This window comes from Parambassis ranga, chromosome 7 (assembly GCF_900634625.1).
Source record: "Parambassis ranga chromosome 7, fParRan2.1, whole genome shotgun sequence".
NCBI lineage: Eukaryota > Metazoa > Chordata > Actinopteri > Ambassidae > Parambassis > Parambassis ranga.
In genome coordinates, this window is record NC_041028.1 from 9633202 (window position 1) to 9655834 (window position 22633).

The 22633-nt window shown below is 42.0% G+C and overlaps 1 protein-coding gene across 1 annotated transcript; it reads right to left on the bottom strand.

Moving 5' to 3' along the window:
• Positions 1-660: 660 nt before the first annotated feature.
• c1ql4a (complement component 1, q subcomponent-like 4) lies at positions 661-12014 on the bottom strand. Its single transcript, XM_028410284.1, has 3 exons — positions 11993-12014; positions 6879-7423; positions 661-890 (listed from the first exon to the last, which is right to left on the bottom strand). Exons 1-3 carry the CDS (start codon positions 12012-12014, stop codon positions 711-713), a joined length of 747 nt encoding a protein of 248 aa, XP_028266085.1. The 3' UTR covers positions 661-710.
• Positions 12015-22633: the final 10619 nt, after the last annotated feature.

Sequence of the window (22633 nt, forward strand, 5' to 3'; positions counted from 1 at the left end):
ATGTTGCATTGGAATGTTTAGCTTTGTCTGTGTCCAGTGTCATAGTGGAAACAGGAGAGCAGAGTCAAGTGTATTCAAAGCAGCCTTTTTCTGATCAATACACTGTCCTGGAACACACTGGATCACAACAGGGTTAAGGGTTTTCTTTATCATTTGTAATATTTCACAATGCAAATTACAAGCAGGCCATGTGATCAGAAGTCATTGGAATAGAGTATAGAGATGTGTGAATAAATGCTGCTTAGAGTGGAATGTATTTGTCTCCTCTCAAATAATGGCTTGCTTTGCACCAGTATTGCATTAAAACAATCGGTTATGGTGTTTATTAATTTAAAACTCTTACAATGTCAGTTATTATAGAACACATTATAATACTTTAGAGCTTTAATGTTGAATTGTTATTTGTTCCTATACACACACCTGGTGCCAAAATATGCAGTGGCTCACAACGATTGGCTCAGTATCACACAACTGGACTTAATTCCACTTATCTCTGATTTTCACTTAATCCTTTTGTAATCAATATATTCAGATGTGTGCATGAGAGTGTATGTGCTGGCTTGCATGCATGTTTGCACAGATTCTGTGTGTGTGTATGTGCGTGTGCATTAATTTGCATACATACATGTCTGTATAGGTGTCAATATATCGTGTGTTTATCTTGGTGTTTTTCTAACCACTCCTCTCTCACCGTGAAAAAAAAATTAGATTCAGTCTGGGTAGATGAGGAAGCCGGAGAAGGTGCTGTACTTGTTTGTGTTTCCTCCGTGGACCTTCCCTCCATCCAGCTGCACACACACCTCATCTCCTACGTCCAAATGCAGGATGACACTGTTGGAGGCATAGTCGTAATTCTGATCAGCGTCCTGAGCAATGGCACTTGCTCTAACCTGCCAGAAACAGAGGACATACATGTAAGAACATAGAAAAAAACTGCACAAACATGCTTCTAGTCTGAAGGTATCAAATGTCACTTTGTTCGTTTATGACATTTTTTGCAGGGTGGGTCATGACCGATTATTACAGGTTTCAAATGAGACATATATATGTGTGACATCACCTTCTTATTGATACTGGTTAAACAGATGGATGGAACTGTGACCTGTGACCCCAGGGGTGAACACAGCCACTCTGCCTCTTATTGATTAGATGTGGTTGGGACTCGGAGCAAAAGATCAGAGGATGGAGATCTGATTGGGTTGTGGAGACTCACGGGGGACAACAGGTTGTCTATGGGGAAACTGGCTCAGCTTAGAAAGAGCATCACTATCCACATCAGTTATTGACCTGTTGCTTATGATGCTGGGCCAGTTCAATATGCATGATATTGAGTTGCTATGCCTAAGCTAGACAGTTTTGCATTTGCATGCTGTGTGTGAGTTTGGTCTTATTGACCCAGCAGCAGTGGATCTTTACTTGTTTGTTAACACATTTAATTGGGTTTAGTCTGTGTGGACATAAATACACATGACTGGACTGTGTGACTGTTGTACAGGAAAAAGGATTTGTGCCTTTATGCTTTACTTTTATTTTTTTCAAAACAACACATCAAGCATCTAGTGCTGCATTATGTAATGTTATGTAATGTAAAGTCACACACACGTTAGCCAGTTTATGGATTAACCCCTTCTGCCATGCAATTCTTTCAGATTCTAGTTCAAATATTAATAAGTGCCTCAAATGTTTAGAGCGCAGAAAATAGCAGCATTTCATAAAAAAAAAACCTCAGCTAAACAGAATGTATCTATAATTCCAGTGTAGCAGCTCCAATCATCAGACATATGTCAGCCATCAGTGGCCTTGTGTCTGGCTCAGTGTCCATCTACAGTGGGAGCACTCAATCTATGTCAGCAGCCAGACAAGCTACGCACATCTCTATGACAGCCACAGAATATGATCTGCAACTCAACTACCATCATGTCATTCCCATCACTGGGGCCTCCTTTTCCCCAATGAGAATGCATCAATTTGAAAACAGTCAATTGCTGAGTAAAAGAGCCTGAATTACTGTAACTAAATAAAATATATAGAAACAGCAACAATCCATTTTGCTCTTGTCTGAACACGGTGCTCGCCATCTATCAACCCTGGAGTTGTTCCCTGGAAAATATCTGTTGTGTCCTCAGACGCTGCATCCAACATACAGTACAACATGCTGTTACAAAGTGGTTAGCCAGTCCAGTCTAAACCAGATTAACGGAGCAAAGAAGTCTCTTGGTGGTTCTGAGCTCAACAGTGACACAGTAAGATTAACCACGTTATGACCACATGTCTTATATATATTTTGTAATAATGGGACCAGATGTTCTGTGTCTAAAGTAGCAACACTCCTTAACATGATAATTTTTTTTTAATGTCCGATTGGCTGTGCTGCAGTGATTAACTAAAGCATTTGACTGTAATATGTAAATATCCGCTTTAAGTATCCTCTTAGGGGAAGAAATTTAACAACTCATCATGTTCTAAATATAACAAGGTTTCAAAATGATAAGCGGACTAACAAATATTACACCTGTGTATTTTACAAGGTATATTTGCAGAGAATGATCAACAAAAAAACCTGCTTTCTATTTTGACATTTTGTTTGGCTATCAACTATCAATTTTATTTAATTTCTTTTGTTTTAAATCTGAACAACGTGCTTATTTTCGAAGTTTATGGACCCTCAAGTCTGCAAAATTAATATAAATAAACATTGATCAAAATCTTCCTTTTCTTGGGTCCCCATAAGACCACCTCTCAAAACAACCACTCCAATAAATTGTCATCTGTAAAGGTTATATTGTTCTGCTTGACATGTGTAGTGACAGTCAATATCACATTTGCATCTTTGGCTGCTTTTGACAGGGATGCTGTTGTAACTTCCTATCGACACCAGGCATATGTCATCCTGCTCATTATTTTGGCCAAACAGTATAATGGAAGGAGACCTTCTAGGATTTTAATGGCTTTAACAGAAGTAGTGTGTGATTCTGTGCAACAGGGTAATGTTCATCACTTAGCATGAATAATTTTCCCAATGTGTATACAATCTGAATTGGTCCTTCAGCTGATGTTTTCGAGCTTGAAGGAATAATGCAAGCCATCTATTAATGCAGATAGCAGACAGAGAGGCATGAGGGAGCCATGGTGGGATTAGGACAGGAAGCCAAGAGGAGGAGATGGATACGGCTGGAGGACACAGACTGATCCGTGTGAACCAGGCAGCATACAGTGCTGATCCTGGAGTTGGAAGGGTTGTGAGCCGTGAGGCAGGGGCCCCCAGGGCTTGCCTGTGGCTGTCTCTGTTTCTGCCTAGCCCTTTCATTATAGGGCCTCCAGTAAACACGCCTGGGAGCAAAGGGCCACAAGCAAAGAGGAAGGAGGAGGCAGGGGGTGGTGTGAGGAGCAGCTGCAGTGTCATTTTCTATACAAGTGGAAACGCAGTGCAAAAGACAGACAAGGATAGACAAAATGAGGGGGGGGGGGGGGGGGGGGGGAGAGAGAGAGAGAGAGAGAGAGAGAGAGAGGGAGAAACAAGAGTTGAAAAAGGGGGGCCTAGAGTAACAGACTGATCAAGCGAGGCTATTTTGTGAGACCGGGGAGATGTGGGGTATATGAAGTCTTGTTTTTATCTGTGGCGCTTTGCTCCACTGGTAATAAAACTGACAGGATTCATTCACTGTGATATACTGACCTCTTAGAGCAGAGACAATAGAAAAGTAGCTGTTAAACTTACCTAAGGGACTCCAGCACATGGCAGCAGGGCTGTGGAGGGATGGGGGGGTGATGTTGTGGAAATAGAATATTTATTGAATAGGTTTTCCCCTTTCCTCTGGGAGCCCAGGGATTACATGGCAACAAGCGACTTAGGCATTGAACCGTGCCCAGGACTGCTATTACCTGCCATTCAGTATTATAGTCTGTGGCCTACAGCTCCTTGACTTATATTAATTATTGCGTCTTATTTTAGGGGTCCACAATCATATTTTATTTAGATCTCCCTTGAACTGAAGAGACAACATTTGTTCTCACAAAACAAAGTCTGTTGCCTCTAAGAGCTAAGCTAATTATATTTCACCTGTAGCATAGCTATGTCTCCTTACTGGGGAAGTTAATACAGGTACCGGTCATTACAGCAAGTGATGACATTTTAACACTACTGTATGAAATAACTTGACCTTTAACTGAGCTATTAAAAGAGTCTATGACAGGTGAAAAAACAAGGCAGAGATTAAATGGGAGCTGAGACAGTCTGTATTTGTCTACAGTGCAGATTGTATCAAGAATATTTAATATAGTTTTACAGCTGTGCATTATAGAAATGTAAATGAGTAGGTAAGCTGCTCACACACCAGTTAATGAAGGGAAATGGAGACATTCTGTTGAGAAGGTACGCATGACGCATTGCCACCCCTCACAGTATAAAGCACGCAAACATTAGCATGAGCTGTCTTAATAACATTTGCTACCAAGCTGGAATATTAAGTAGTATAAAACTCATATATCCCTAACAGTTATTGCAGTTGCAGTTATTAATTACATTTATAACAGCAATGGTAGCAATGAGAAGGGCATTTATAACTATTTATTTTGAGCAAGGCAAAGTCAACATCGAATCAGTAACTATCCTAATGATGCAATATGGATCCATCATCTTCCCAATCAGGTAGTTAATCAGCCGAAGAAGAATAGGGTGCAACATTGTTGATCAAATGTTCACATCATGCATTGGAATTAAACTCTGAGTCAATTACAAACATGGAAGCAGCTCAAGTGTGACAACCCACCCCACCCCTCCCCCCACCCTTCAGTCACAAATCCCCTGGCTTGGAGGAGATGTCATGCTGCAATGATTTGTGAAAGTTAGATTTAGGTGTGAGCAGGTAGGCTTTGCAGGGTGGGGATTTAGTGGCAGTAATAGGTATTGGATCTATAGGAATCCCATAGAAAGCCTTGCCACAGTCAGCACAACATCCTGAGATCTTACACACGCCTCGGTCCAACTACAGCGTGCCAGTTTCAACAACATGCAATTATGTATTCAGTGTTCCCCTAAAAATCTGTTTGCATCCAGTCTGTAACAAGTTTCTGCACTCCACATTGTGCAGAAAACACACATTTTTTTTCACTCTATCTGGTTGACCTTGATCACTTGTCAAGCTGAGACATGTTGAGTGGATGTCCATTGGTCATCGTGCCTGATCTCATCCTGGCCTTCACCACCAGGCTCCCAGAAGCCTCGTCTACCAGCCCACTGTCTCCACACCTCCATTAAGTCATCTATCTTCCCCTGCTCCACCCCTGATTCTCCCATCAACTCACTTGTCTTGTTTTGCGCTCACTTTCACCGTCTTCAACTGGACGTCTCAGCATGTCCCTGTCATGTCGAGTCTCCTGTGTTTCATTCATTCTGAACCTGTCTGAGATAAATCTGTTGGAGCAGCTGCTTAACAAACACAAGGTCAAACATTACCTTTTCTGTAAAGGTATAAAAGTTACAAAACAAGCACAAAGTAAAGAGGCAAAACTGTGCCCATGGCAATTCTTTTTAGGAAAAAGGAAACAGGCAGACACAATTTCCAACAGAGCTTCGGCACCTACGGCAATAGTAAAACAGCCTGTTTGATTCTACAGTCTGAGATGCAACCTGTCAAACACTGTGCCCACTTAGTAAACCCAAACCACTGACTGGCCTCAGGCACAGTGCCCGCCTGCCTCGGGGCTTCAATAACTCCAAACATGATCAGGCATTCTGCAGAATTTCATTCACACTCCATTTTCATTATGAGCAGCCCTGTTAGTGCTCTATTTAACAGAACTGTTTAAAGAGGCCACCTGATGGGTGTCAGATGGACCTGGGTGAGGTTAAATAATTGAGTTGAGTGAAAAGATAATTAATGGAGAATCAATGAACAAGCTGGGAAGGGGTTAGGAGAGGAAAGTATAGTGGGTGTTCAGGGGATCTAATCTAAGATGTATAAATTATTTAGCAGGCTAAAATGACTTGAATGACAATATAGGACATTAGGCAGCCAGACTTAAACACATTTTCACCTTTGTGGACTCATGTATATACAATCAAACAATGATAAATGATGAATCATTTTAAACATTTAATTTTACATAAAAATTCTCATATAAATCTGACAATTTAAGTACAACTGTGATGATAAACTCCATTGGGTGCATGGGCCTGCATTGGGCTAACAGTCCTTGGTGTGTTGTAGCAGAGAGTATTTGCATTTAGAGGCCTTGATGAATGAATGAATGTAAAGAGCAACATGAAGAATGTTTTCTGAATTTGGAGCCCTCTGATGAAATCCCTGTGATTTATCCCACCTCTCCTTCCCCCCTCCTCTCCCCCCTCCATCAGCCCCTCTGTCTTTAATTAGTGTCTGGGGAATGAGGGAGTGGATGAGTGGACTGTCAATTTTACATTCATTATTTATTTAGCTAAGGTGTAAACTGACTAGTCCACATGACAGACATTTCTCCTGTGCTCTTTTGCACTTTTGTTTAGGCGATAATCAAGCTCTGCGTATGATACTTACTAATTAGACTGTTTCTCTTTGGCAGCAGCGGCTGCATTCTGCCACTTGTCATTTAGCCACAGTGCATGTGGGAATGCAAATATTTGTAGCTGCAGTTTTAGACTGTATAGCATGAATTCCCCTTAATGAGGAGAAAGATTGCTGTTTCATTCTTTGGCTGTCATGTTGCCACCTGCTAAGTGGAATGTGCTCTGAATCTGAAAAGCTCAATGTTACAGAGGTGAAAATGAGTCAATGGTACGAGTGAAAAAATCTTTTGCACGGTCATGTGTGTGCTGAACATAAATACACAGACACATTCAGCTGGACAGAACTGACAAACACACACACACCATTTTTACTTACCAGTCCGTTCTTCTTCAGGTCCGCCCACATACTGGTCCCGTCACCACCTCTCATTAGAACATGGTAGGTGAAGAAATAGATGCCAGGCAGAGGGCATGTGAACTTGCCGGTGCTGGGCTCATAGTAGTTACCCACATTGGTCACCACATCATCAAACTTCAGTATTTCATTTCCCTCATGCTGCTTGCGTAGCCCTGCATAAAATGCAATTTTGGGAGTGTAGACCGAGGGAGAATAGCCTCCAGGGCCTGGACCCGGGGGCCCCTGTGGCCCTGGTTTGCCTGGCTCTCCTGGGGGTCCAGGTGGGCCAGGTATCCCTGGAGGCCCTCTAAGCCCAGACTTTAGCTTCTTCCCAGAGTAATCCTGGGGCGGTGGAGACACGGCTGTCAGCTCCTGGCCTGGCTGAGATGTAGCATAGGGATCACATACCATCCTGCAGCTTCCAAGCATTTCATAATGGCTCCCAGCATTTCCACTGTTCCCCCCTTTGGTAGTATGGACCAGGAGGGGAATGGCCACCAACAGTATTAGAACCATGGCCACACCTATAGCAGCTCCAATGACACGTTTCCTGCGGCTGAGCCGCGAGGCGGCCAGCGTCAGGAAGTCCTCTTCTCCCTTGGCTGGAATAGTGCCGGCCAGGATGAAGCCTCTCAGAAAAGCAGTGTCGTATGAAAAGGTGAAGAAGGATGTGGAGAGGAGTGGAGGTAACCCACGTATCACTGGTGTGGGAGAGATGCAAAATGGCAGAGGGCCAGGAAGGAGACAACCGAAAGGAAGATCCAAAAATGTATGGAATTGTTAAGAGACCCAGCACAAGATATTTAGAAGTCTATATGTTAAGAAAGATAAAAGCTACACAGGGAAATAAACACAAACATCTGGATGTCTTTGTGGCACTGTACAAAAAACATAATTTAACAGATTAAGTCTACTTTGCCTTTTTTTGCCTTTTTTTCTGCAGTTCTGTTCAGCTTTCAGCATCAAACAAAAACCATGACTGACTCCAGAACGGCTGGTGAAAGCAAAGCTTATTAAGAGTATTAAGAGTATGCAGAGCACTGGTGCCAAGTTCTGCTCAGTGAAGAGGGAGTGGAGGTACTCTTTGTTTTGTTAAATAAAGAATTATTTGGATTTTTTCAACTCCCTGCAAACCACAGGACGTCATAGGAATGTCTCAATTAATGCCATGGAAGTAAGTCAAAAAAAACTTCAGCAGATTTTTTTTCTTGCCACGACCATCCTATGACCTCTGAGGTGTTTTTCAGCCACAACACTTTTGATGTATTCCTCCTCTGGCTATAAGGGGATCTGAAAAAGACAATAAAAGAGCAAACACACTCAATAATTGATTTTCCTGACACACACACGTGAGTATAATGAACGAATGTTGAATCAAAATAAACAATGTTAAAAATGAAATGATACAAATGTTAATGGTAAAATGAAGAGTAAGAAATCCAGTATTTTTTTATAGATGATACAACACATAAATGTCTATCTAAATAAAACTGAAAACAACAGGGGAAAAAAACTTACCCGCTACACTTTATTATCCAAAATATGTATAGATATTTTTGAAGGATGAAACCTCCGTGAATCAGTCTGCTCCGCGTCTCAACAATAAAAACTGAAGGACTTTGTGCCAAAAGGAGTGCTGAAGAGCCGACGGACGCGCAGCAGATGCCAGGAAAGTGATGCGAGTTTCTTTATCACACCGTAATCCACTCTTTTCTTTCCAAGTAGAAAAAATTAAGTCTACAAGCTACTAACTTCTCAAGAAATGAAGCCCAGAATGCTTGATTGAACACTTTTTTTGACGCAAGTCCAAATGAGGAGCGCACGGCTGCTATCCTGAGTGTGTGTCCACCGTAACGCCTTTCGCTGCGTTTGGTCCACGGACTACTACACCTGTTAGATTTCTCTCTCTCTCTCCCTCCCTCCCTCCCTTTCTCTCTCTCTCTCTCTCTCTCTCTCTCTCTCTCTCTCTCCTTCCCTCCCTCCCTCCCTCCCCCTCTCTCTTCCTTCTAGAAACGTATACATTACTAAATGTATTATTATTATTATTATTATTATTATTATTATTATTATTATTATTATTATTATTACACACTTACTGGCCTTTTGCCTTCCTCTGTGTCTTGTTAGTCTGGCATTGACCTGTTGTTAGAGGCAAACTCTTTGCCCTAACACTGTTTGATACAGTGTTGCAAAATGAAGGCAGATGTTTTCATCTTCTGTGTGCCAGGCAAGGGAGGACAGTGGAGAGTGACTAAGTAAAAGCCGCCTCGGCATGATGTGTGAGGAATGGAGAGGAGACACTAAATGTTCCCCAGACCATTGTCTGTGTGTGTGACTCGCATCCCACAGCTATAAAGCCTCATTAGTGAGACACCCTGCCCCAGACATTGTGCTGCTCTTTTTTCCTTTACCTAGAATCTTACACACAGGGACAATGTCTGTACTCTGTGTATGCACACAGATGTAATGCAGGACTACACAGACGGAGAGTTTTTGTCTTACACCATTAGGGAAGCATGTTTTCTACTCTATTCTTATCTTGTATCATGTCAGAAACGTCTTGGCAGATTTTTAGTTCATATCATCATTTCCTCAGAGTCTGCCGTCACCTGTCTGACAGGCACAATCGCAGATCTGCGAGTTTAAAGTTTTAATGGTGGAAGGAGTAGCAGCAAGGGGAATAGGTATACATACAGTATTGATGACTGCCTTTTCATCAACCAGCACCTCCTCGACCTCCCTCTCCTCAGATATGATGACCACAGTCTGGTAATTTAGGGATAACACAATCTGATCCCACCAGACATGGAGAGGCAGACAATCACCAACTTGTAACGTGGCTTTCCAAAGATGTGGTGGATTTAGTAGGAAATTGAGGTGGAGGGGTTGGTTGGGAAGGTTTGGAGGAGGTGACAAGCCTGTGATATTTCCAGTGGGAAATGTTGCTATAGCTAAGCAGCAAGGAGTTAAATCCCCAGTTTGCAGGTCAGTCAGTCTGGCCCAGCAGAACAGTGCTCAGAGGTCCTGAGCAGCATGGGGCGGATAATCATTGCCAACAGTCAGAGCCAATATGCTCAGGATTGGATTTTTAAAGCCTGTTAAAATATTACTGAGGTGATTAATATTGAAATATGTGCATGTCGTTCAGCTGTCTATCTCCCTCTCTCCCTATTCTCTTCTTGAGTCACTCCCCTCAGTACTCACACTCACCTCAAATTTCAATATTATGCATTGTGTTGATTATATGACTTCTTTTTATTCAGTGCAATTGCTTTATCATGTTCTGACTTTACATATATTTACTCAGCTGCCACCCCATAGGAGAACCAGTTCTGGACTGTCTGAGTTATTAGTTTGTTTAATAATTAATTACATATATTATGACACACCAGGAGTAAATCTCTGTCTTTTGTGCACACACCTGCATAATATCTCCTCTCTTAAACAAGTAAGAGAGGAGAAGAAACTTATTTATGGCCACATTACTCACGTTGTATTTCTCTTCTGCTGAGGTTCTTTTTTCTGCACCGTTTCTTAAAGACATAAAAAATATTCACTTCCGCCATCCACAGCAACTCTGCTTTTAAACAAACGAAATCCCTCTTGTAAGCAGAGTCATCAGTGGAATTATCTCTGTATGTATTGTTTGTGACATATCGCGTTTTGTTTGAAAACGGTGGACACGCAGTCCAGACCCTCACATACATGGAGTGCCGCTCTGACATGGATGATGACACATTATTCCCATGAGGCACGTAGCTGCAGCAGGGCCATGCCTCCCATGGGGACCACTGTTCACATTTTCCACAGTTAACACTGACAGGAATCCAGCTATCCAGCTCCTATTCTCTGCCATGAGGATTACGCCATTGTAAATCAATTTAGAGGTCATCTGGGATATTAAAGGTGATTATAAAACAAGACTAAAGCATGACTAAGGATGAGGATGTTTATGAGATGTTGCTTCATTTCAAAGTCTTTACATGAGTGTTCATCACTAATAAATAAGCCACAGCATGGGGCTTTATTCACTGCTTCATATGTCTCATTGTTTCTGCATTCTCTTGCTTATCTGAGCATGTGTGTTCACTGTGCCTTAAGTGCAGACTTATAAAGAGAGTACCTGGGTGTGAATGTGTCTACATCCTGGTCCGGTGCTGTTTCATTAGGCTCTGATTATGGGGCCTGATGCAGAGTGACAGCGTACAGATTGAGTTGCACAGCCACTCTAATTCTCTCTATTAATAACAACCCTCCACACTGCTGTCCAGAACCACATTTATTAATCACAATTTGTCATCTGTCCGATGCTCCACCCTCTCCTTCTCCCATTCTCTTTCCCTCCCCTCTCTCGCTCGCTCTCTCTCTTTAGTTATGTTCTCCTCCTCCCTCCCAGCAGGGCCAGTTATCCCCTGCACCTCTCCACCTCCACCTCCTCCCACCCTCAGCAGCAGCTCCGCACGCCTTCAGCTCAGAGACATGGTCCAGCATACAGAGGGATGTTCTCACTCTCCTCTCACACATACACACTCACTTTAACTGCTCTCTGGAAGGAGTCTGTTTAATCAAATGCTCTCCAGCTTTAATTGGAAAAAAATAACAGTTAACACTGTGTGTGGACTATTTTGGAAAACACTCTATGGCCAATTATAATAAATTATAATAAAAACAAATCTCAATTTTCAATTACAGAATAGTAATGATCCACATTGCTGGCTTTGCAACACATCCAAACCTTGTGCAGTGTAATGCATTATTACAGGGATGTTCACTGGGATCGCATGCAATGGCTTTTTGAAGCACATTGATTCTCTTTAGCATTAATCCCAGCTATGTGGAATTTATATGTACCCAAATAGTGGCATTTAATCAATAAAAATGCTGGGACATCCACAATGTATTATTGCATTATTGGTGTGAAAATATCCCCATGACTAAAATCACATTTCTGCTCATGTCTCATTCAGATGGCCCTTGACCCCACTAAGAAAGATGATTTATGAGTCAGCTAGTCCCTAGGCCTTGCTCTGCCATTCCAATTTTCAGGGTACGTTTGTGCTCATAATATTGACACTTTTAGGATATTCATTTACCCTGAACTCCAGTTTTCATCATGCAGCACAACTTTTCTTCTAGTTTGTTTCTCCAGGAGGCATCAGATTTAAAAGCAATGTGCAACAGTGTTCTTCTAATTACACCACCTTCAACAACCCATCCACACCTCAGTGCAACCCTCTGCCACCCCTCAGCCCTATTACACAAAACCCTATTGTCTCCCTCTACTGAGTCCCTCTACTGTTTTCTTTGAGCAGAACTGGTGTTTGGAGGAAACAGAGGCGATTTTCATGTGCAAATGTCAGTCAGTCCGCTCCCAGCAATCACAGGCTTGTCTTCTCCAGAGATCGGGGCTTGAGACACAGCCTGAATAATTTAGCAGCTCTGTGCCACCGTGCTTTAGGGTCGCAACCTTCTAAAGTGATGACAGAAAGACGTTGGCTGACTTCCCCTCCCATTCACTCCCATTACCACTTATTTACCGTTCATGATTCCAGGCAGACAAAGCAGAAGGCCACGCTGGGGAAGAGAAATCATTGGCGCTGTATAAACTGTGTCATAAAGCAGAGCACAACCAAACAATGACATTTTCCAAGCATCCCCAAGTCGGAGGCGATCCCCTCCTGTGCCGCACCGTGAAATAAACACAAGCCGCACACACGATCACCCAAGCCAGCAGTCACAGACAAAGGGGATGATGGACACACACAGAGAGAAAAGGTTGAGAAGTGACACACAGCAGGGACAGATGTCAGAGCAAAAATCTTACCAACATATAGGTGTGGATTAAGATTCAGATACTGACAGAAAAAAACATCCAAATCTTCCATTTCAGAAGAGGAGAGATTACAGTAATTTTCAAGGTATGACAGGGAAAAAACAGAGATGTAGAGGACAGAGTGAAAGAAATTGATCCGTCCTTCCGTACAGACGCATTCTACATTTCTATCATTCAGAGGGAGACAGACAGCGCTTGGTCTGACAGGGTGGTCATCACTCGTCTGCAGCGGGACTCTGACAGCGACATGACGAGGATGAATGGACTGTCCAGCCAAAACACATGCTGTTGGAGAAATTAGACATTTATCTGCCTCATAGTTCAAATTCTTCAAGTCCTATAATAATAATTTTCAGTTCCCTCATGCATGTATTTTTTGGGCACAGAAGCATGAACAATACACGTAAAAGTACATGTACATCTGTGACATCTTTTCATCCTGTGAAATTTTTCTTTTGGATTCTGTACAAAGACTGTACAAGCGAAAACATGTGCAGCCCTGTGCTTCATGTCATCACAGTACAAAAAGATATTATTGGAATGTAAGGAAGCAGCAGCGAATTGTGTATTAGTGATGCAGTGGGACGTTCCCATGGAGATGACAATTGTGTCCAGCCAGTGAGATACTGGATTGCTATGAAACACCAGGAGGAAGGACCAGCAGGTCCTGCTTTTTTCCCCTCCCTAACTTTCCATCATGCGCTGTAGTGATACAGTCAAGTTAAACATTGTCTGGTCAAAGTGCATTCAGCTGGTTTGACCTCATGTCACGAGAATGTGCTACAAGGGTAGGCAGAGGGGAAGGGAGGACACGAGAGATCCCACTGAATTATTGAGAGAGATTATTTGGTGACTTATGGTTGGTGGCTGTCAGGTGTGGTTTGATGAATCGTGCCAAGCAAGAATTACACTTTCACATTTCTCTGCTGTCTATCTTTCTGCCTGACCACCTCTTCTCTGTTGAACACTTATCCCAGTGCCTCCTCTGTCCTTGCGCCACTAAGTTTTCAGACTGACTTTTTAGGGCTTGTCCTCAAAAGTCTTGTGGTGTTCGCTTTAGGTGTGGTCATGCTTTTTTAGCCATGCTAGCAGCAGGCCTAAGTCTACAGATGGCCATCTGTCTGGTCTGTTAGGGCCAGAAGGATGTCTCATCAACTACTGGATAGAATTTATTGTACCCAAAAAGATTAATCCTAATGATTTCTAAAAAAAAATGTGTAGTCGTTATAATTTGTAGACAAGCCCACAAAAACTGGTCCAGTATTATCTTCTAACAGGAAATTATTCTGTATGCTAGGCAGTAATGTTTAAGCTTAGTAAATCATATAACAGATTCTACAACTTTATTGTTAATTGTACCATACTTTGGTTTTGGTCATGCTTTAGTGTCAAATGACTCACATGCTGTCCTGTCCCTTTCTGGAAGAGGACTGCAAAAATAAGGATACTCAAGCAGAAATGAGGCAGGATGATCCTCAGGCATGTTTCCCAGTGCTGGAACTTCTTATCAGGTCACAGCTAAGTGTTCCAACTGGACCCAGGTGATGCCAGACGGTGCATACTTCCACCCTGGACGGTGCCACGGTTACGCCAACAAAACTGAGGTGGAACAAATATATGCTTACTGATGAAAACACACGTGATTATCTTTGGGCAGTATGTATTTCCTAATTATGTCATAGGGGGCGTGTCAAAATTCTGACATGCGTCTTTATCATTGTAAAAATATAAGGATCAAAGACTGATGTGCAGCCATAGTTGGGACCAGAATGACAATGTGTTGTGACAGAACAATGAAAGAAGGCTATTGCTCTTTCTAGAGCCCTACAAAAAGTTGAGTGTTGACCAATCACAGGAGAGCTGGGAGCGACTGGATGCTTTGAGTCACAGAACTGTGGACTTTCACCACATTTTTAACTGCAAATGACCTGCACATGCCAGTGAATGAACACTTCAGTGTGAACAATCATCAGGGCTGAAAGAAGTCTATTTGACTGAGTAGGAGGAGGCAGATTCACAGGAAATGATTAAAGCTCTAAAATGAAGATGGTTAAATCCCTGGTCTGTTGCAGTGTGCACTGTGGGTGGAGTTCAGTTAGTGAATGGATAAACTGATGGATGATGAGCAGACACATGCATAGGGACAACCTTGACTTTGTCTAAGCCCATTAAAGCCGAGAACTCGTCTCAGTACATAATATTTCCCCAAGAATATTAAGTTTGGGCTTCTTCGAGACTTTTCATGTTATCGTCTTGCTTCTCCTTGAGTGGCTTTGTTTTCCTTTTTATTGTGCACATATCAAGAGACCCATTTCCCCAATTCTAATTGACATTCCCTGTTGCATAATGTTTCTAACTGACTGATCAGGTATCAGAGATGGAGTTCTTTGTGTAAATGCAGTTTGAATAATTCATACAGGGCTGTCAGTGAGAGAGAGAGAGAAGGGGCATTTTAGAAATCAGCTCGCTAGGCCCCTGACCATGAATAATTGATCTGAACTGATTAAAGTTTGCGGTGATTACCCCTCACCTCCCCAACAGATAAGACGCCACACCTGTGTTTGCTGTCTCTTTACTAATTCTCTTCTTTCCTCTCACTCAAACATGTTTCATTTAACCACATGTGGTCACTGTGTGTGGTGGAATGCACAGCGCTTCAGTGCACTGTCGCATATTGTCAAAAGGATCTGCAGCAACAAGCTTTCAGCGGCGTTCAAGGGTGCTTCATCTGAATCGAGTTCATTACATGAAAAGAGCATTATATATATTATCATGTTACTGTTGTTAATGCCCCTGATGAAATATGAGATGAATCTATTTTCTACAACTACAGTTCCAAATATTATACCTTCATTTGCACATTTTCTTCACTTACCTTCATAGAAGAAGCATCAACTTAAAAATACTGTGCTCAAGGCACATTTATCTGCTTAACTCAGCCCTAAAACACACATGCACAAAGCATTCTGTATCGGGATCACTTCTCACTTCTCTTAACCTTCAAAGCCCAACTAAGGATGGCACTTTGATCTGTGTTCCAGAGCTAAAGAAGGAAATGCATGACAGAGAGCGACTTGAAGGAGGAGAGATGCAGGGAACAGGAGGGAGAGTGACAGCTAATGACAGAAGCTACAAGCTGTGACCTTTTGAGCAATCACACAAGCATGACGAACCGGGCTCAAGGTGACAGAGAAACTGGTGACTTTGGAAGAGGATATTAAGGACAACAAAGCTTTGTGTGTTTGTGGTTTCGCAGTCATGGCACAGCAGGGGTAATGGAGATTATAGCCACACAGGTGATCAATAACATTGTAATATTTGTCAGAGAACAACGGTTAACTGTGGGAAAATGCACTTAAAAATAAAATAAACAGACAAGACAGGGCACAGTGAGGTCAGTGGTGCATGTGCAAATTTACTGCTTCACATTCACACTTTCTTTTGCCACTGAATTGTTCGGGAATTGTGTGCCCAATTGCTGAACATTCACGGAGAAGAGGTTTTACTTTTAATTTCCGCCACCTATATATTTCTATTGCAGCAAAATAAATCTTGCATCCTTTAACAAATGTAGACTGCATGTATTTTTGCACTTTAAGTCTGTTACTTACACAATAAATCTACCCTTGTTGGTTTACAATATGGCCATTTTCTTTGCAGGCAGCCATTGTTTTCCATTAGAAAATGGCAGGTTTGATTTTGACAGACATATTACTGATATTTGCATAAGGCTTAAGTTAACAGGGCCAGCCCAACATATGGCTGTCATACATGTAATAGTACTACAGCCACAATCATGAAGACATTTTAATTGTGCTGGTAGTCCCATCACAGCGCCCTCCCTGGTGAGCTGTACACACAGGTACAGTCTGCACAGTACATCCACTGGTCTACAGGAGGGAAGGGAGAGGAAAAGCAGGTGTATAGGGAGGATGTGTCCAGGTTAAGTCCCTGGTGGAGGTTTTCAAGTGGCTGGGCTCTATGTCCATCCTGTCAGCCCAGAGCACACACCCCCATTCTAAAAGGGAGGGAAAGCAAAAAAAAAAAAAAATCTCCCAGATAGCATCACACACGGCTGGCCAGGGCCTCACTAGCAGTCCACTTGTCTGCTCTCCCCTCCGCAGAGCCTTCACAAGAGACGGGAAGAATACTAAGAGAGCAGGCATAGATTTTCTGCGTGGGGGTGGAGGAAGAGTGGGAGGCATGTTGGAGGGTGGTGGGCTTGACTGCCCACATCAAACTCTCCTCCTTTTCCCTCACCCCTCTCCCTTTCTCCTCCTCTCCTTCTCATCTGCCTGGCTCTGGAGGGACCCTCTGTTTGTCAGCCAGGCAGTGGAGCGTCTCCCTCTATAACCCCACCTCCTCCTGGTTCTCTGTCTTCTCCTTTTTCTTTGGTTTCTCTCTCTCTCTCTCTAAACCTCCACCTCTCTCTTGCTCCATTTCCCTTGTCTTCTCACAATTCACAATCCCTGTTTTTTTTTGTTTTCCTCAGGTCTGTTAAACAGCCTCTCTACTCATCCTTTAACAAAGAGCCTATTGATAAAGTCAATAAAGACCAAAGACACAGCAAGATGTGACAGGTTATTAAACAGTGTGACGCAGCTCTGAAATACACAGAGCTGCAAATTTGGAGTAAAGTAAATTGATGCAAATAAAACCATCTCTATCAGGTAGAAAGGAAAAGAAATAACAAGTCTTAAAATAAGAAGCCGGTGGGCCATTTCGGAGTGTATGTGGCCTCACTGCACTAATATGGTGGACAGCCTGTTACTGCAGGTGTGTCCGTAGAGCCCTGCAGAACACAGGCTGCGAAGTAGGTTTTACTTCAACTTCAGAAAAAAACTACTGTGGCTTCAGCACATGCTATGTGCTAAAGAATGTGTGGATCACTAAAAGGTGGTTTTTAGTTCTTTGGTTATATTTGGTCTAAATATAACTAAAACTGAAAATGACCTCATTTCTCTGTTTCTTCTGATTATCCACCAGCCACGCTGTCAACAGGATTTATACACAAGCTGCTTCTTTTGTGCAAATTCAGTGACAACTAGTGATAGCGATGCTTGTGGAGCAATAAGAACAGAAGCCCTGTAAATAATTCATCATTCGTAAGCAGTTATAACAGTGTAGTGCTTTTAAATGAAGAGGCTATGAGCCACCAAAGCTGTGATTAACAGACAACTGTTTAGCACCTGAATTACTCCACCATATGTTCTTCCTGCCTTCTCTCTCTCTCTTTTCTCTCTGTTCCCTGCTTCCTTGCTACCTTGCTCTGTATGAGTGCTGAGATCAGAGGCAGAATATGGGGTTCAACTGATTTCTGAAGCAATAAGATGACTGAAGATCCCCTGTTTGAATCTGATTAGTTGGAAATTGCAAAGAAATTCAGTCATGTTACACGTTCAAACACTTCTCTCAAGAAGAGCTTTGTCTAGGTTGGTGTTTGTGAAATGCCAGGGGCAGTCCATCGTGGCACACCACTGAGCTGCCAGGTCAGATTGCAGTAAACGCTGAAACAGAGGATGCTGAGTCACAGTGGCATTTGTTGAAGGAGGCCCCTGTGGACGAGATCCATCACGCCTGCAGATGTGGCCTGCAGCTGGGGCAGGTGGATCACAGACTGCCACAACAAGGGAATCACTGGAGACGGAGTAAGGTGGTGGCATTGACTAGACTGTGACTCAACACCACCACCCATATCACTTAGAAACTCCAGTCTTCACCACCGGGCAATGAAGGCAGGGAGAACTAAAAGTGGGATCCCTCTGCTTTCAGAAGAATTAGAGCTGACAAGATTTTCCAGATCTGTCACTGCTTTGTCAGGCACACCCCTGACTCTGTGTGACTTTTGACTGCTTATTGCTCCGTCTTATACTCTCATGTTTTTCTGAGACATGTTTGTTATATGTGTTTTTTTTTGTCTCGTTGACTTGAACAGCCAGGCTTCCTTTATTCTTAAGGATTCACGACTGGGAGCTGGTGTCATTTAAATGTGGACATTAATGGCTGACAGTCTATTGACTGGCCTGCCAAGCCTTGTTAAACCAGCTGGCAGCTTTTCTGAGAACAAAGCCTACATTCTACATCCTTTTATACCAACAACAAACTTCCTTCCTCCCCTGCAGCTATTTATCTACCTTTCATTCTATGTCACCTTTCATTTCTTGCTACTGTTTTCAGCTGTCTTCTTGCTTGACCTCTGCTCTCCCTTGAAAGATGCATGTGGATTTCTGGCAGCTTGCTGTTTTTTTCCGTCCATTTCTATGATTGGCCTGTGAAGCTCTCTTTGAAGTTGCGCTGTGTTTCTCTTAACATCTCAGGCTACATGAAAGACTGCATATTACAGAGGGGCCAGAGTTCAACTGAGGGCCGTGCCAATTCGAGCATCATTTTCCCTTTAACCCCCCTCTTCTTCAGGGGTTCTTGTTCAGTGGTAGTTGAAGGAGAAGAATATAGTGTGAGGTAGGTTAGGTGTGTGTGTGTGTGTGTGTGTGCATCTTTTCTTCCTGCGTTTATGTCCATCATGTGTCATGGCTGCTCTTGGCTTTCATGTTCTGTCTGGCTGAGTCTCCTGCTCCAGCAGTCTCTGTTTCCTTGCTGAAAATCTGTGTCCCTCAGAGGCAGGAGACACTCTCTCCTCTGCATCCATTTCAACTCAGCTCAGCATAGCTGGGCTCTGCTCTCACCTTGCTGACACCAGCTCCTCAGCAGACACCCTCTCTCTTGCACGGGCTCAGGTGGCTGACAGGCAGCTGTCTGTATGAATAAACCTGAACAGGACACACACTGTACTCACAGTCACCCTCAATGCTTATACTGTTCTAACAACTTTGTTATTGCCTCTCACTCCTCACGGAAACATTTCACACTATACCTCCAAAAGGAAACATTAACATTAACACAGGGTGCATTTTTATTCTTCAGGTTTGACCTCTATTTGTTTACATAAAGTAAACTTACTTGCAACATCTCAAGTTTAATTCTTAACCTGATACAGGACTTTGACTGATACACTTGAGAAGTAGTCCTTGTTTGATTACCATGGGAAAGGAAAATTCAGTCGCAGGAGCCCAAAACAAGCCAGTGGCTGATGAAGACAAATGTGCAAACACATGTTGGCAGAATTGCTTTTTGGTTGAGCGTGATCGGCTATGCTCAGGCGGGCGGACCAGGAGTTGTGATTTATAGTTTTGTGCTGTCCCTGGACCACCACTGTCTGCTACCTCCCACTACTGTAATTACCATGTGTGTCTATTAGAATAGTCCTGCATCCCACAATGCATCAGCTCAACGGAGAGGAGAGGAGAGGAGAGGAGAGGAGAGGAGAGGAGAGGAGAGGAGAGGAGAGGAGAGGAGAGGAGAGGAGAGGAGGAGAGATCACTTTCAACAGATAGTCTTGTTATTCAAACAGTGTTCTCTTCAATAGCATGATACAGAGGATGAGTGGAGAGCAAAAAGTCACTGCAGATGATGTGATAAAGGTCAAAAAGAAACATGCTGAAAGGTTGAGGGCTGTATTGAAAATGTGAGATTAAGGGTACAAACCAGTATCATCCTACATAGGTCATTTATTTTAAAGCTCTCAGAAATTTGGCAATAGCATAGTCTGCAATATATGAAGCCGATCAGCCTCTTTGTAATCTGCAATGCCACAAACATGCCATTGATACATCACAGGTAATAGCTAAAACTGCATCAAGGCCATGGTTACGTCTAACTTTTGAGCAGCCTAATATATTCAGTCTTCTTTTAAATTACATGTCCTACGTCCACTTCCACCGATATGTGCTGGTCAGGATTTATTTTACTTTGCCTTGGGCCTTATAGCATCTCCTAGTGGGCAAACTGCCTGCTGTTTTTAGCTCCCTGGAAAAGGAATGCTTTGAATAATGTGATGCAATCAATACCTTCAGGTAACTTGACAAATAAGAGAGTTCGACACCTTTTGATGAGGTGAATTTCTCTGCAGTGTTTCCATTATGGATCATTTTCCTTTGCTGGTTTATAGTGTGGGTGAGTGCACAGATCACCACACACAGACTTTATTTCTGCCTGTATTCATTTAATTTGCTTTTTGCAATTTGGTGCTAATAAACAATTTTACATGAAATAACAAGACTTGATTTTTTCTAAAATGGATAATTTTTAATGCCTGAGCTTGGATCACCTTTGTCTTTTTTCTTGAGAAGCAATAATGAGACCTGGCACTGAGCTCTGGTCAGTGTCATTTATGCTGTAATTGGCCTAAGGGTGTAAAGGGCAGCCATGCATCAGAGAGGACAGAGAAATAAGTGGCTTACAGTGACAGAAGTGAAAGAATGAAATGTACTGTAGGTAGAGAACTTGCACAAATCACCACCTGATGAATGGTCATGAGAGGGATTATCACATGAATGCACAAATTAATTATGGTAAAAAATATTATTCCATAAGGGAGGTATTGTAACATCACTAAGCGTTGTGTAAATTCATCCTATAGCATTTCTTCTCTTTTTAATAGAAATAGTATTAATCATTAAATGCAAAAACAAATCCAACTCATAAAGAACAGAAATTAATTGGTAAATTCAGCCCATTCGTTTTTAAACATTTTATATGTACTACAGAACAGTAAATACAACAAACAACTCAAACCCCTTCAAAGCAGGTGAATGAGTGGGTAGGAATGTATAGCTGAATATCAGTTATTATGAGAAGGAATCACAATAAGGATATAAATACAAATAGAAAAAAAGGGACCAAATAGGAGTGTATGGAGAGTCGACCTGTAAGCTTCATACAAGATTTCCTTCTTCATTTTATAGCAGTGTTCATGTACAATAGCTGCTCTGCTTTATTGGAGTGTCACCCACACGGGTGGTGGATTATTCATAATTATTGGTCAATTGTAATATGTTTTTTTAACACTATTTGTATGTTTTAAAACACTGTTTATCATTGCAAACAAATGCAATTTTCATTCATTTGGTAACCCCTTGAAAAACAGCTTCTATAAAAAATATAGAACTAAATAAAAACAGTAAAAATACTGACTTTTCTTAACATCTTAATTTGTGATTGTGAATCTAATCTGGCCTACAAGTGTCCGTGTTTGTGCCCCACATGAACAGCCCACTCATGTTCATTTATTTATTTTACTGTTGACTCGTTCAAATAGTTAAACACACTTTCATGGAGCAAATACAGTACAGCCAAAAAAATATTTTATGAGCTTTCACTGAATTTGTTCTGTTTCTTTTCTAATCCAATATCTCCAAATAGGAAACAAAACAAGCTTTTCACAGCACTGTACACATTTTAAATAGTTGAATCAAAGGTCACATGTATGATTGAGGTTATACAGAGGATGGCATTGTGTTGTTTACACTGATATCATAGCTCATTAGAGGAATAACCATAGTCTCCATTGATCTATGTGACCACAAGCTCAAGTGGTTCAGCTAGAATTTGTGAGTCATTGATTTCTATGGTTTATTAAAGGTACGAGTATCTTACTATACAGAGAGATGTGAAAGCAGGATTACTGGGAAATAGGGGTATTGATTGGGTCAAGACACTGAGGCCTGCATTTCAAATTCCAAAAGGGAGACGGGACTTGACATCAGAACAGAAAGAAACTGACAGAGGAGGGGAAATATTCTGATGAGTGACAAATTCCTTCACTATAAAAAAATGTAACGTTTATATAACAATAATTGTCAGTGAAATGTAAAGTATATATACATGTATATACATTTGTAGGTGATTCAAGAGTATTAATCATTTTATTACTTTATATAAATTGTGATTTGCCATGTTGGTTTTATTCCGTCTGTACGCCTGATCATCCTTATAGTTTGTTTAGCGGTCTTTTTCTGATCTGTCCTGCTGTTTTTGTCCAGCAGGGGGCACTGTTGCTACACGT